At 48.5% G+C, this 15,495-nt stretch overlaps 1 protein-coding gene across 1 annotated transcript in view; it reads right to left on the bottom strand.

Annotated features, from left to right (window-relative positions):
* Positions 1 to 12,206, bottom strand: part of pik3c2a (phosphatidylinositol-4-phosphate 3-kinase, catalytic subunit type 2 alpha) — a 44,970-nt gene extending 32,764 nt beyond the window's left edge. Inside the window, exons 1-4 of the mRNA XM_084450951.1 lie at positions 12,157 to 12,206; positions 6,812 to 8,088; positions 1,515 to 1,615; positions 175 to 335 (exon numbers count right to left, since the gene is read on the bottom strand). Of these exons, the coding sequence (XP_084307077.1) occupies positions 175 to 335; positions 1,515 to 1,615; positions 6,812 to 8,002 (1,453 nt within the window). The 5' untranslated portion in view covers positions 8,003 to 8,088; positions 12,157 to 12,206. The remainder of the gene's footprint in view (positions 1 to 174; positions 336 to 1,514; positions 1,616 to 6,811; positions 8,089 to 12,156) is intronic.
* Positions 12,207 to 15,495: the final 3,289 nt, after the last annotated feature.

The raw sequence follows: 15,495 nt of genomic DNA on the forward strand, positions 1-15,495 counted from the left end.
GTATGTCTTTTCATTTGTTTAGGATTTTATGTGCTCCGACCTGTTTAACCTCTGCCTCTTGGCCAGGTCGTCATTGTAAATGAGAATTTGTTCTCAATCGACTTACCTGGTTAAATAAAGATGAAACAAAATCAAATAAAACTGAACCGTTTCCCGGTGTTGCGTCGTCCTTACCGTCGCAGGTGAAGGTGACGGGCTGCTGGGAGTCGGAGATCTCGATGGACACCTTGACGCTGCAGCCGCTGTCCCCGCCCCCGTCCCTCTGCGGGATGACGGCGCTCAGCAGGTAGCCCGGGTTGGTGGTCAGGTCGTCGCACGGGAACCTGGACCTCAGTCTGCGGGCCGACGCAAGGAGAGGGTCACGGCCAGGGTTCGACCGATAGATCGGCACGGCCAAATACGGTCACGGTCCGAGTCCTGTTTGGTCCCACGCCAAGTATTTTGGAACCATAGAGTTCTAACTGGAATATTTTCCTGAGGGTTCTGCCCATGGTACAAATGGTTCTACTGTACAGAATATAACATCTTTTTATAGGATGTAGGTGATCGTAGTAGATGATTATGTGATAAATAGTAGCACTCCATTCCAATCATTTTTAGTTTAAGTTTGTTTGACGAGATTAAAAATACAAGGAGACTTGTGTATGACTACAATCCTAGAGGATGAACAAAGTTAAAAACTTGTTTCCATGGTGGTCCTCTCCATCATCTATTCTCCAATTACATCAAGTGTTTCAACTAGCCTACTATTATCCAAATTCTTCCTTTGCTTAGACAATATCTATATAGCTAATTCCGGGCAATATCTATTCTAAGATTGCAATACATTTCAACCAGGCAGTTCTGCCATTCTCATTCATTCCTATCAGGATTTAGGATTGGGTTTGGTCTCTATGTATATCGGCTACCAGATGATGACCGACACACTGAGCCGTTCTGGGGACCTTGTGGGCGTTTCTCAGATTAGCATGTGGATTCCCAGAGCACAGCTACATCATCACTCCACCCAAAGACTTGACCGTGAGGCTGCACAGAGCAAGGACATGCAATTAAAGCATGCACATACTGTACACACACACACTCACTCTCTCACACACACACACTCACTCTCTCTCACACACACACACACACACACACACACACTCACACATACATGCACTCTCTCACACACGCACTCTTACACACACACACACACACACTCACACACTCACACATACATGCACTCTCACACACGCACTTTTACACACACACACACACACACAAACACACACGCACACTCTCGCAGACGTACTCTTACACACACACACACATGCACACTCACATGCACACTTTCACACACACTCTTACACACACACGCGCACACACACACACACACACACACACACACTCACACATACATGCACTCTCACACACGCACTTTTACACACACACACACACATGCACACTCACACACATACATGCACACTTTCACACACACTCTTACACACACACACACACACACACGCAGCTCTTACATTGCTACGTCTTCACAGAAGGCTACAGCTTCTGGGTTCTGGGCGTCCTTTCCGTCCAGGGCTGGGTACCTGGTGAGGACTTTTCCATTTCCCTTATCGTGCTGGAAGACAATGACAGAACAGGGAGGGAGAACAGAGAGATCAGCTACAGGCCAAACACACAGTGGCTCATAGAGTGAAGTGTGTGTTCATTTGTATTCACTTCTGTGGAATTACATTTTCCAGTTTGTACAGTATTAATACAGTTTGAATGGCAGAGAAAGATTGAATGACCCACATTCCATGCAAGGAGGTGTTTTTATCCGTTTTACAGGAACTAAAAAAGCAATGAATCCTAAAATGTGCACGCACGCATGCACACACAATCGTGCGCACACGCACACGCACACGCACACGCACACACACACACACACGGCCCCGAGGAATTGAGTCCAGAGATTCCTGGAGGCAGTGCAAAAGCTGCCGGGAACTGGAAGGAACGCCTCGCATTGTGCGACTGCAAGGGCAAAGAATGTGTTTCCTGTGCAACAGGAAATGACAAGCGAAAGGCCCTCCACTTCCTGATCTGCCTCAGGGTCTGCGAAAATGTTCAGTCATACATTGGAACCCGGTGACATCACTCAAAGAGAAGGACTGCGATTCAGCTTAACGGGATTTAGAAAAAAATGTCTGGTATGCTATAACTGTACATCACTGTTGGGAGTGCTCTAATCAATAAGACAGGCAGACAGCCTAGAGATAAAGTTTTTTTTCCCCCAGAGGTGCTGTATATGGCAAGAAATCATTATCTTTTCCAGTCATCAGTTACAGCTCTGTATTTACATTTGCACCACGAGCAAACTTCCTGAACCTTGGCCTTACACCTTGTGACTTCCAAGTTGCAAGGTTTATGGAAAATCTAGCCGTGTCAGCAGTTTCAAATCACACTTAAAGTCTATGTCGTCTTGCAGTTATTGACAAGGAGGCAGGTTTTCTACAATCTCTGAAAATGCCGAGCATCTCCGTGACCTAATGAAAGCAGGGTGGGCTTCTTTGAAAAATATCGCTTTGGCGGTTTAAAAGGACACACTCGGGGGAGAAGGGACACATTCGGGTTTTTGACCTCAAATAACACGCATCTATGAACCAGCGGCGACTCGGACGGGGGATGGCGTCTTTCACTGCTCCCTGCGCGTCCCAGCATGCTCTCCTGTCAGAGAGAGAGCGAGAGACGGCGTGCTACCCGGCGAGACAGCGACGCGGCGTATTAGCTGTGTTTGTGTTGGAGTCGTTGCGACCGTCCCATCAAAAACAAACATAAGGGGATAATCCAATAAGGCCGAGTTAGTGGCCCCAGCCAACACACCCGAACGCGGTCTCACAACACACACACGCGGTCAGACGCGCACACACGGTTCGCGCAAACACACACAGTCTCGCACACACACACAGTCGCGCACACACACTGAAGTACAGACACCGGGCTGTACAGTGGGACAGGCCGGTCTTTGTTTCCTGTCCATGGTCCTGACTGGCCTTTATTGGGCTACAGAACCACTGGGGCCCGAAGGGGACGCGCGAGGCTCATGTGACTCACCCTCTCACTAATCATTCATCCGCTCCGCTTCGCTTTTATCAGCCTGCTGCTCTGACTCAGATCCTTTTGGCTTTAAAAGGAGGCACTGTCCTCAGCGTCCTGTCTTGTGTTTGTGCAATAACTCTCTGGAGTTTGGGCTGGTGCTCGCATTGCACAACTGCTCTGGGGTAGTGACTGGCATGAGATACTTGATCTGTGTTTCATAGAGGCTACTCTATGTTGGCCTTATTAAGGGGAACTAGGTGCTTTCAACAAACGTAATCGGACAAAGTTCCACTTCCACTACCAATCAGGAATTGACCGTTTCCCCATAGATAGGTCAACATCCACTGTGACCTTAAAGACATTACTTGTTGATCAACAAAAGTTGTGTTGGGGAAGTTGGGTCAATCTAGGTCTACGAGAACTTGTGAACTAGATGGCAAATCTAACACTCTGGGACCAGCAGCTGTATCAGAGATGATCTCCTGGTGTGACTGAAACCAGGTGAGGAGCCTGAAACCAGGTGAGGAGAAAGCCGAGCGGACACACAGCCGCCGAGTACACACACACACCCCTGAGTCATCTACCGCACGTGCCCTCTGCTACTTTGCAGGATCCATCTCATGGTGAATACTGTGGAGAAGCAATTGGCAGACACATGGTTATAATCACCGCTTAATTACAGGATGATTGCACCGAATGACGTGAGGTTTTCTTGCTCAAAGTGTGCGGAGGCGTGAGAAGCAGTTGGTGGTGGAGCACAGAGCCCTGCGGCCGCCTCCTGCTCGGGAGGATCACGCCGCTGTAGACATTCTCAGATGCGTTCGCACATGCTCTCATTTTAACACCCGTCGTCCAAACACACTTTACACTAGCACACTCACCCACAGCCCTCTAGAGCAGGCATGTTGAATGCCTGGCTACACTACACACACACACACACACACACACACACTTGCACAGACACACGCACACTTACTGTAGACACACACACAAACAATCATGCACACTTGCACAGACACACGCACACTTTTGACACACACACACACACACGCTGAATGCCTCGCTACCCTGCCATGACACAGGGGGCCGTGTGCGAGTGTGTAAAAGTCGTGACTTCACCATTACTGAGCACCACAGTGCACTCCGGCACAGATGGTGCTGTCCCCGGGACCTGGGCCCGAGCCCTGCTGCATGCTGGGTACGGCCTCGCGGCTTTCCAATACAAACCGCAGGGTGAATTGGCCTGACACAACGCTGCTCTGAGAGACGGGACCGCTGGAGCAGATAATGCTGTTTGTTTGACTGTGAATATCTGAGGGCCTCTGGGATTAGCTTAGCACAGGTACAGGTAGTCATGCTCGACAGAGCTGGAAAGACAGAGACAGAGAGAGAGACACAGAGAGAGAGAGAGAGAGAGAGAGAGAGAGAGAGAGTGAGAGTGAGAGACAGAGACAGAGACAGAGACAGAGACAGAGACAGAGACAGAGACAGAGACAGAGAGAGAGAGAGAGACAGAGACAGAGACAGAGACAGAGACAGAGACAGAGACAGAGACAGAGACAGAGACAGAGACAGAGACAGAGACAGAGACAGACAGACAGAGAGAGAGACAGAGACAGAGACAGAGACAGAGACAGAGACAGAGACAGAGACAGAGACAGAGACAGAGACAGAGACAGAGACAGAGACAGAGAGAGAGAGATGGATGGATGAAGGACAGAGACAGCTAAAGACTCCCAATCTCCAAGTTCAAGCTCATTTTGGTTTTACGCAAGAGTCCCAGCCCAAGTCTACCCCCTTTCGAAACACCCGATGCCAAGCCCATGAAGTGTAGGCAGCGGCTTGGCTTACTCACATCCGACCGCCAACATTCAATCTGTTCGTCTCGGCGGTAATGACGATAACCAGCAGCCCTCTGGCCCGAGTGGTGTGAGTGGCACTAGACGACGCTAGACAAGCTGGATCGTGCAGGGCTGTGACAGCGATAAGGTGTCTGGTGTCCAGGTCTGTACAGTAACTCTACACTGCCACTGTTCCGCTCCGCACACACACACACACACACACGCGCGCACACACTGGTTCGGCCTACATGAGAGCAGTGTTGTCATGGCGATGCTAGAGGCGGCGCTGGCCCACTGCGGGGCTTGTCAGATGAGCTGCTGAGGGCGTGAGGGAGCTGCATGGGCTTGTTCCTGCTTATACCAACACTGGCGCTGGCAGGCAGGCAGGCAGTCAGGCAAACAGATGGGATGGGAGGACACACACACACGCACACACACACACACACGTACGCACGCTGATTGATGAAAGACGAGAGAGCGCAGACGGAGATGCAAACAGACATGGGAGTGCCCGTGCCTTCAGAGGCTAATGTTATGTAACAGTAGCCTGGCTAACAAACGCAGACTAGAGCGCAGACATAACAGTCAGACGTTCGTAAACGAACGCAGCTTAAAACCTCTTCGCAGACATTCCACAGCCATGGACGACACGCAGACCGCTCTCGCCGTACGGTAAATAAGCCGCCATGCCGTGTATGGCTATGGCCCTTACAGTCCGCCGTAGCCCTGCTACCTAACGACCCCCCTCTCTCTCCATATCCCCAGGGTTTCCTCACCAAGCTCCTAGAGGGTTTCGTTTGTACTGGAATAAACGACAAGACCTGTTATCCTCCTCTGCCGCCCCATCCTTCAATCTGAGTTCTAAAAGTTCTCCATGGCCTCAAAAAAAAAAAACTAGCTGGAAACTAGAACCCTTCAGATTTCGGGGCATAGCCAAACGCGAGGCTTCCCAAGATTTCTGTAACCTGGATGGTTTTTTAAGAGGATTTTCACGGCCCAATAGCCACACTACGGCCAGGTGTCTGGGGATCCCTGGGTCTTCCAAGCCTAGGCTAACTGCTGTTGTTATGCTTTAAGATGGTGTGAGAACCTTATCTTGTGCAGTACAATAATTATCAGCCTTCTGTGAGAAAAAGGCAACAACAGCCAAATGCTCTGTTCGGACACGGAGCTACACAATGAGACAGGAAGGGGGCTTTCTGGGAACAGCGAACAAGAACACACCATCTCTCACAGAGCAGCAAAGGAAAGGCTTGCTCAATCTTTTCAATTTTTTTTTTTTTTTTTTTTTATTATCAGGAAATGTACCCTACACGATTTCTGCAAAATTCTGAGAAATTACAACAGCAAAGTACAAAGGAAGAGATGTGGTAAAGGTTACAATAAGTTAATTGCTGAGTCACTGTACAGTAGCTAGGCTAAGCTACTTTCCAACAGCACAATCTCACTTACTGTCATTTGGTTGTTCTTAGGGAAAGGCTAGAGGAAAAATGGTATTCTGACGCATGTCCATAGTCCTGTCCGAATTTAAAATAGGTATTTTAAATATTATATTAAATATGAATCCGAAGCCCTAAAATCGGTACGCATTAGATAGCATCCCTTCTCCAATTCAATAAAAATGTCATGTTAAAGTCTAGATGGCAAACCTTTTGGGGGGAAGGTAACCATAACAGATGATTATGCTATGTAATACAGGGGCCCAGTGCTGGTATAATGGCGATCTCTGAATGGTTGGTTTGGCTGGGCTTTGAAGAGCCGGATGTTTTGGCTGTGCGGAAATAATCATGACCAGTTATATGGTTATTTTGACTAAGCTGTGTTAGTGTTTGGTTGTTTCGTCTGTGCTAAGACTTCCTGATTGAGCTGTGGTGTGGTGATGTAAAACGTAATACCTGATTGTTTGGCTTGTGCTGGGAGGAGGTCGCCGCGATGCTGAGCGATTGGCTCCTGGTGACCGCCGCCCCTGCCGACGACCTCCGGGGCTGAGAGCGAGCGGCCAGCTGCGCCGCCACCGCCTCCGGTTGGGGGCTGCTCCTCCCAGCGTCCGGCTCGTCCAGCAACACGGCGTCCCAGGGGTCACCCGCGGGCCCTCCCACTACTGTTACAGCGCCGCCCGGGGCCAGGGGCACCTCCTCGTTCTCGGCTTTGTGCTTGTTGAGGGGGTCCAGATCCAGCCACTCAATGCGGCTGATGCTTGGAGGGTCAGCCGGCACCGGCGCCCGCGGTGGGTTGGGCGCCAGGGAAACGGTACCGGCCGCCGGTGCCGAATCCAGGTCCGTGCTGGCCGACCTACCGTTCTTCAAGTATTCCGAGGTGCTGGCGATCTTGTCGAAGAGCTTGGCCATCTCTGGAGTGACCGTGGGCTGCTGGAACACCAGGGGTGCTGCTGTCTGGATGGGAGGGAAGGCCATAAAGGAGGTCTGCTGGGGGGCCATGCTGATGTAGGGCGGCATCGCCGGAGGGAAGCCATTTTGGAAGGCGCAAGCTGCCTTGGGGAAGGGGGCGGAGGGGAAGATGGGACCTTGCGGGTGGGTGGGGGTGGACACGTTGGAGCTGGAAGGGGTGGAGAGCACGGGAGTCCATTGGCTGCTTGAGAAGGGGGAGGGGCTACAGGCATGGCCCCCTGGGTAGGAAGCGCTGAGGTTGAAGCCAAGCAGCGACGAGGGGCGGGGCGCCTTGCTGTTGTTGGCCCCGAAGTTGTCATCGAGAAGGAGCTTCTCCAACTCCTCGTTGGTCAATTTGTCAATGTCGATGTCCCGGAACTTGTCCTTCTCGGCCCTCTTCTTAGCCTCCGACTCTGGGAAGACGATGAGGTCCTTCTCCGGTCTGCTGCCGGAGGGAGAGGGTCTGGGAGCGGTGGCAGTGGTAGACAAGGGTTTTGCGAATGACGAGGATTTGGTGGATGTCGCGGATGACGCAGAGGATGAAGAGGACGACGCGGCTGCGGGGAACGTGTGTCTTTTTTCCTTTTTCAGTTTGGCTAGGGCGTCGGCCTCCATGCGAAGGGCCTCCTCCTTCCCCACGGCCCCCCTCGGCTGGGGGGCGTCCAGCTTGAACCCATCGCCACTGGATATCTGGGCCATGGTGTCAACTGGAGGGTGCCATGTACATGGAGCTGGAAGGTCAGGGCTGGTATCAAGACGTTGATCAGTGGAGCTGCTTCAAACACCTGGGGAGGGATAAGAAACACTCCAGGTCAAACCACAGATGTTCTTGGGTGCGTTCCACGACGCAGTCTTGGACACAAGATGGGACACAAGATGAGATGGAGAAAAACAAGGTGGCGTCATGGAAGAAAAAGATAAGGGGGGAAGGCGGCAAAGGGGGAGAGGAACAGATGAAGGAGGCTTTATTATACTGTATCTAGAAAAATCACTTGGCTTGCACGGCATCAAAGCCTGGCTGACTGACATCCTGAAGCATCGATCTGGCTCCCAGCCTGGGACCGTTAGGCTACATGTAGCCTGATGCCAGCAGGGACTAACCAGGGCGAAATAAAATCAAAACCTATTACAGTCGTGCTGGCTCTGAAATCCATGACACACAACGCCACCGTCAGGGTGAAGGAGAGGCCATCAAGGGTCTGTTTAAGTTTAGAGTTCCTGAATAGCACAAGGGTTGTATGGGTTGTCACATGGGTTACACGGTAGCCTATAGCATACATCTGTTATTTGAGTGTGGGGTAACATATGGTTTATTATTTGGCTGTTATTGGTTAAATTGTTTGTGCTCCTAATCATGGCTGACTGCCAGTGGAGTCATAGTCAACATCCAGGTCACACTAACTAGGCCTAGCCTAACCCAACAATCAGGTCACACTAACTAGGCCTATAAATATCTGCTCACTCATGACATGCCCATCTATGGTGTTGTACACTGGCTTATCTCAAATGTTTTTTAAGATAGATACTTCCTACTTGATGACAGCAGACACATCTGTCTGAGGCGACAGTACATTACTGGCAAACCAAACTATCGTAAGATACAGGTGTGCAGTTCATGAAAATCGGATCGTCTACACTCATTAGACCTAATTCTGTAAGCTACCTCCATGCTGAGAAATAAAGCCCAATGATAACTATGATTGGACAATTTCACACTGCCATGCCTAGCAGACACTAATGCAAAACATTGTTTTCGCTGCAGATTTCATACGGTGCGATTCCAGTGGAAAACAATTCCACAACCGTGGTTATAAAAGCTTAGTCAAACTATGCCACAAAGGCCCAGCTGAAGAACATGAAAATCAGCAATACAGCCAAAAAAAAGTTTTCTACAGGCCTTTCAGATTTGCACAGACATCTGCAGTCTATAGAAATCATACAGTAGAGTATGATGTTCAAGCCCTAGCCTCTCCCAGCAACATGTGCTCCGAGATCCGCAGATGACACTCTACTACCTCAAAGCAGCCCGTTCTTCTTCGTATTGGCATGATTAGCCAGTCACTCTGAGTCAGAACGCTCTCCCCCAGGCTTCACTGGACTTTCCTGAGCCTTAGTCTGAGCCTCCCTCCCATTGTGGTGAAAAACACTGGCTGTGCCTGGGTTCAAGCTAACTAGCCTACAGCTTTCGTAGGCCAAGGAATGTGGCATCCAAGGCAGCCAGACGGATCTGTGTCTCTGTTAGCATTGCGGGCGCTGCGACCCCAGTGTCTTATCAGCTGTGCTAATATCAGAGGTTTTTGCAAGCTGGAGCTCCAGAGGCAATGAGCAATAGCAGAGCTTAAACACTATTAACATTCATTTTGTCTAGGAAATGGTGGAGCCACATTCTGAATCGGATAGGCAGGCATCAAGCAAGCTATGGGCAAAGGCACAGGTGTTTGGAGGGTATTAATCCCAATCAAAAGAATAGGCTAACAGGTCAATCAATGCATGTTTTAAGCGTAATAAATCAAGAAGTATCAGGACAGAGAGGACAGAAACAATGTTCACTGACTATAATAGGCTGCAGGGAGTGGTTTAGACGAACACCAACTAACCTACACTAAGCCTAATAATCCTCAGAACAACAGGTCCCAACCTATGATTGGCATGTTATAAAAACACAAATAAGGAAACTGGAGGCAATATCAAATGAAGTCCACTCAAAGAAAACAAAAATGGCCTCCTGTGTCTCTTAACTATGCACCATTTCCTTCCCCTCACTCTACTGTAGCTGTGGGTCCAGATTCCATTAAGACTGATAGGACTCTGAGAACGCTAGCTTCCTCTCTTTAAGTATTTAGAAGGCAGATGATACATTATGTACTAGGCTAAGTGAGTTGAGCAAGCTACTGTTTTTCTCCAGTGGAAATGTTTGCTGGACTGGAACCCTTAAAGGATTCAGAGGTCAAGATAACAAATGGGATTTGGAGTCCTCAGAGACCATTCACTCAATTCGATGAAATTGTCTCATTTTAATATGATTTCCCAAATAAAACTAGCCATACACAACACAACAGACTAGCCATACACAACACAATAGAGACTAGCCATACACAACACAATAGAGACTAACAAGCTTCGATGCAGCTGATCAAAGTACAAAACAACATCTTTAGGACAGGAATAAGTAACCAGGTCATGTTTATAGCTCTGAAAAGATGAAGTCAAAGATGCCAGAAATTCAGTCAGGCTCATCTTAAATGCTGAGCTTCTTTTTTGGTCTGTCAAAAGCTATGAAAAGCTATGAAAAGAAACAAACATTCTAACAAGACCTTCTTGTTGTCAAATGGGCCATGACAAAAGCGACCCAACAGCCTGTAGCCAAGGCTAGACTGCAGAACGTAAAGGAACAGCCTCAATGATGTCCATTGTATGCGTGAAAGTAGTTAGCCTGATTAATTTGATTTAGTATGAAAACGTAGTCCTGGAGATGGAGTCCTGGAGCTTACTTTGGGGAGTGAGGAAGACATTCTTAGAGATCCTCCTCAGTGAAACAATCATTCATAGAGGAAATGAATAGAAGGAAATATGTTTTGCACTGTTGGACATGCAGACTTAACAGGTGACAGCGGGCAGGTGTGTGCAGGTACTGTAGTAGAGGTTTAAACGCCTGAAACATGACTGAAGCGCCTGAGTTTTCATTACTCTTTGCTTTTTAGCCTGCTTTGAGAGTTTGATGATCCAACGTTATTTATTTATGTATTTAATTTATTTGAAAGTGGCATTTTTATTATTTATTTCTTGCTATCAGCCTATTAATCGGCTATTGGCCTTTTCTTGCTCCAAACTATCGTTATTATATAGGCTTTTAAAAATCTAAAAATCCGTTGTCGGTCATGGGATCACCCAAACACATGTACCTATAAACATTCATCCTGGTTCCCATGAGCAAAACCACACACACACACACACACACACGCACACACACACACACACACACACACACACACACACACACACACACACACACTTTCTTTTGAGTGTGTAAAGGAGAAAACTCAGGGGCACGTGAGCCTGTTCCTCCAGTTGTAGGCTATTGAACGTTCTGTATCAGCAGTGCTAAAAAGTTATTTGAAAAAGGACAACATTAAAATACCAAAAAATATGTATTGGGATATGTTATTTGGCTGAACAGGTAGACTGAATTCTGCTGCTTCAAGGAACAGAGACAACAATAGTGACAACAAGTTACATGAGACAACAATAGTGATGCCTTCTGTCATTGAGTACTGCTCACCTGACTCAAAATTAACTTAAAATTAAGTTAATTAAAAATGAATCCAAATCAATGACAGCCTGGGGTGTCCATATCCAAATGAGTGCGATGTGGCAATCTGTCTTCGCCAAGTCCTAACGTTAACTTCACCCTAATTAATTTACTAGTAGCAGCAAAGTAAAAGAAGAAAGGAAAAGAATAAATGGGACCAAACAACGTGTAAGCACTACAGAGTGAGAGACCGAAGTACCTAGACTGTCAAAGGTAGGCAAACTTATAACTAGCTAACGCAGACAAGCAGGTAGTACGACGCAGTGAAAATTCAACGCCGAATCAAAGTGGACGCGACACGGCAAAATGCTGAGCCAGTGTTAATTCTATGTTATGGCTTTTATTGTTCCGAACTTTACACACAGATTCAATCATTTAAAGCGCTCTGCGACCTGCCAAGAAAGTGCAACACAACAAGGAAAAAACCCTGGTTTGACACACTAACAAGACCTGAATGACCGGTACATATCAGCTAATGAATGTTAAATATATGTATCAACTTTTAACTTACGCATATCTTCGATAAAGAAATACAAATTCCCACCTTTTAGCGGTACGATGTTTGTAGCCATTTTCCTGCAGCAACACTTTTTTCCGTCCACTCGCGCAGACACAACGTCAGTTCCTGTTGAGGTAGCGGTTTATTTTCGCTAATTTAAAATTGTGAAACAGCGCCAGCGTGTGTTTCAAAGATGGAAGAATCATTTGATATTTTGTCTGTATTTAGGGCGATTTATTGTCACATCAGCACCGCGAGCGTTTTGCGCTGGGTGATGAAAAGTTTTCATTGCATGGGGATAATTGTGATGTCCAAACATTCTACTCCTCTTGGGATCAAAAATGACCAGCCTTCACTAAACCCCTAAAATAAAGCAGCGTAATTTAATTTTAACCCTCCAAATCTATTTTGCATGAGGAAACAACCTGCCATTCACCACAAACTTTGTGAATATCTGTGTTTTCCGTGTTCACAGTGCAGAAAGCCTGCATGTACTCATTATCAGTGGACACCACTCTTTTTTATTACAACACACAATAAACAAGATTAAATGAAGATAATAAATGCTAAACAAAAACATTGGAAAAAACGGGAAGCCCTCACACCCCCCGGTGAAGACCCCATGTCTCTTGTCTCTGAAGAACTCTGCTGTCTCTGTGTACATCTTCAATACCTCACTAGAGACATATCAGCCTCCACCATCATCCCCGTCCCCAAGAACACAAGGATCACTGGCCTCAATGACTACAGACCCATCTCCCTGACCTCTGTAATAAAGGCTTTTAATCGCCTTGTACTCCTCCACCTCAAATCCATCACAGACCCCCTGCAGTTCGCCTACAGAGCCAACAGGTCTGTGGATGATGCAGTAAACATTAGCCTCATGAGACCATCCTGATCAACATGGCCCTACATTCCACTCTCCAGCACCTGGATGGCAGGAGCCCGTTTGTGGACTTCAGCTCTGCCTTCAATACCATCCTCCCAGCCCAGCTGGAGGATAATCTCTCCCAGCTGCAACGTGCCTGACTCCACCTGTGGGTTGATCACCGACTTCCTGTCTGACAGGAAGCAGCATGTGAAGCTGGGAAAACACATCTATCACTCCAGGCCCATCAACACCGGTTCCCCCCAAGGCTGCACCCTTTCCCTTCTACTCTTCTCCCTGCACACGAACAGCTGCACCTCCAGCCACCAGTCTGTCAGGCTCCGGAGGTTTGTGGACGACACCAACCCCATCAGGCTCATCTCTGAGGGAGACAAGTCTGCCTACAGGTGGGAGATTGACCATCTGCTGTCTTGGTGTGGACAAAACAACCTGGAGTTCAACACTCTTAAGGCAGTGGAGATGGTTGTGGACTTCAGGAAGGACCCAGCCCCCCCCCCCCTCCAACCCCCATCATTCTGGGTGACTCCCCAGTCGACTCTGTGGAGTCTTTCCGCTTCCTGGGCATCTTCATCTCCTGGGACTTCAAGTGGGAGCTAAACATCAGCTCCCTCACCAAGAAGGCACAGAAGAAGATATACTTCCTGCGGCAGCTGAAGAAGTTCAACCTGCCAAAGGCCAATGATGGTACACTTCTACACCTCCTTCATTGAGTCCATCATCGCCTCCTCCATCACCACCTGGTACTCCGTCGCCACAGCCAAAGACAAGGCCAGACTGCAGCGCGTCATCCGCTCCGCTGAGAGGGTGATTGGCTGCAACCGGCCATCCCTCCAGGACCTGCACGCCTCCAGGGCCCTGAAGCGGGCTAGAAAGATTGTGGCCGACCCCTCCCACCCAGGGTCACAGTCTCTTTGATCCACTCCCCTCCGACAGGAAGCTGCTGTCCATTAGGGCCAAGACCACTCACCACAAAAACAGCTTCTTCCTGACTGCTACCAGCCAACAAGGCCCATGCCCCCCTCTGACTCGCCCCCTCTGACTTTGACTGCAGCACTATTTGCACATACTGTAAATGGACTGCACTTACTGTGTATAGAGCTTTTATCCAAAGCGCTTTACAATGAAGGCCTCTAATTCACCCATTCACACACATACAGTACACACACTAATGACGGCAGATGCCATGCAAGGTGCTAGCCTACTTATCTGCTCATTTGATTAAATTTGGGGGAAATTTGACACTTCACATGCCAGGAGGAGCCGGGATTCGAACCGCTGACCCTACAATCATTGGATGACTCGCTATACCTCCTGAGCTAGAGCCGCCCCTCACACCTCTGGTTGAATTGTTCATACAGTAGGATCTCACTGGACATACATAACACAAGGCACACATATTGTATATAAAAAACATTACACATACATCATGAACACATTGCACATATACTATGTACACATTGCACATCATTTTGTATTTGCCCAATGTCCTGTTTCGTCCTTGCACCCTGTCTATTGTTATCTATCCATCAGTGTTATGCACCAACAGACCAGAACAAATTCCTAGCATGTGTAAAAACCTACCTGGCAAATAAAATCGGATTCTGCCCCCATACACCCTGTAGACGTAGGTGGATGCCTCAAATGTTGGAGTGGCCTACCCTCGAGCTGGACATATGAGCAACTCAGAGAGCACAGACCTCTACCTATGAATGCATTTCGTGGCTCTGTGCACATGCACATGCATGTGAGCAGGACATGTTTGGTATTGTTGCATTCATTAGGTTGAGAGCTTTGTGCCAGTCCAAACCATGGGTCTCTGTAACCTTCCCAGGTCGAGATATGGTCGTTTCGACTCCCACTATTGATAATGAATGGGGGGAATTTTTCGCTCCCCAAGTCCAAAAAATGAATAGAGGTGAGTGGCCAGCCATGTTTGGGCAGCTTGTGGACCCGCCCTGTGATTTGGATCAGCTCCAAGATTTAATGGATTCTAAGTTGGCCCATGCAACACCTTTCCACCGAGTTTCATGAAAATGGTATATATAATAGGGTAGCCTAGATGGCGCTGTCATACCATACTGGAAAACCCAGCAAGAACCAGCTACAAAGCTTAGCTGGTCATTAGCTAGTCTTGCTGGATTTACCTGGTGGGCCACCCTGTCAGTCTACCCCCCCGTTCTGTCAGTCTACCCCCCCCCCCCCCTGTCTGTCAGTCACCCCCCTGTCTGTCAGTCTACCCCCCTCCCCCCTGTCTGTCAGTCTACCCCCTCCCCCTGTCTGTCAGTCTACCCCCCCCCCTGTCTGTCAGTCACCCCCCTGTCTGTCAGTCTACCCCCCTGTCTGTCAGTCTACCCCCCTGTCTGTCAGTCTACCCCCCTGTCTGTCAGTATACCCCCCTGTCTCTCAGTCTACCCTCCTGTTTGTCAGTCTACCCCCCTGTCTCTCAGTCTACCCCCCTGTCTGTCAGTCTACCCCCTTGTCTCTCAGTCTACCCC

The sequence above is a fragment of the Borostomias antarcticus genome (assembly GCF_949987555.1).
Source record: "Borostomias antarcticus genome assembly, chromosome: 16".
In the NCBI taxonomy this organism is placed as follows: Eukaryota; Metazoa; Chordata; class Actinopteri; order Stomiiformes; family Stomiidae; genus Borostomias; species Borostomias antarcticus.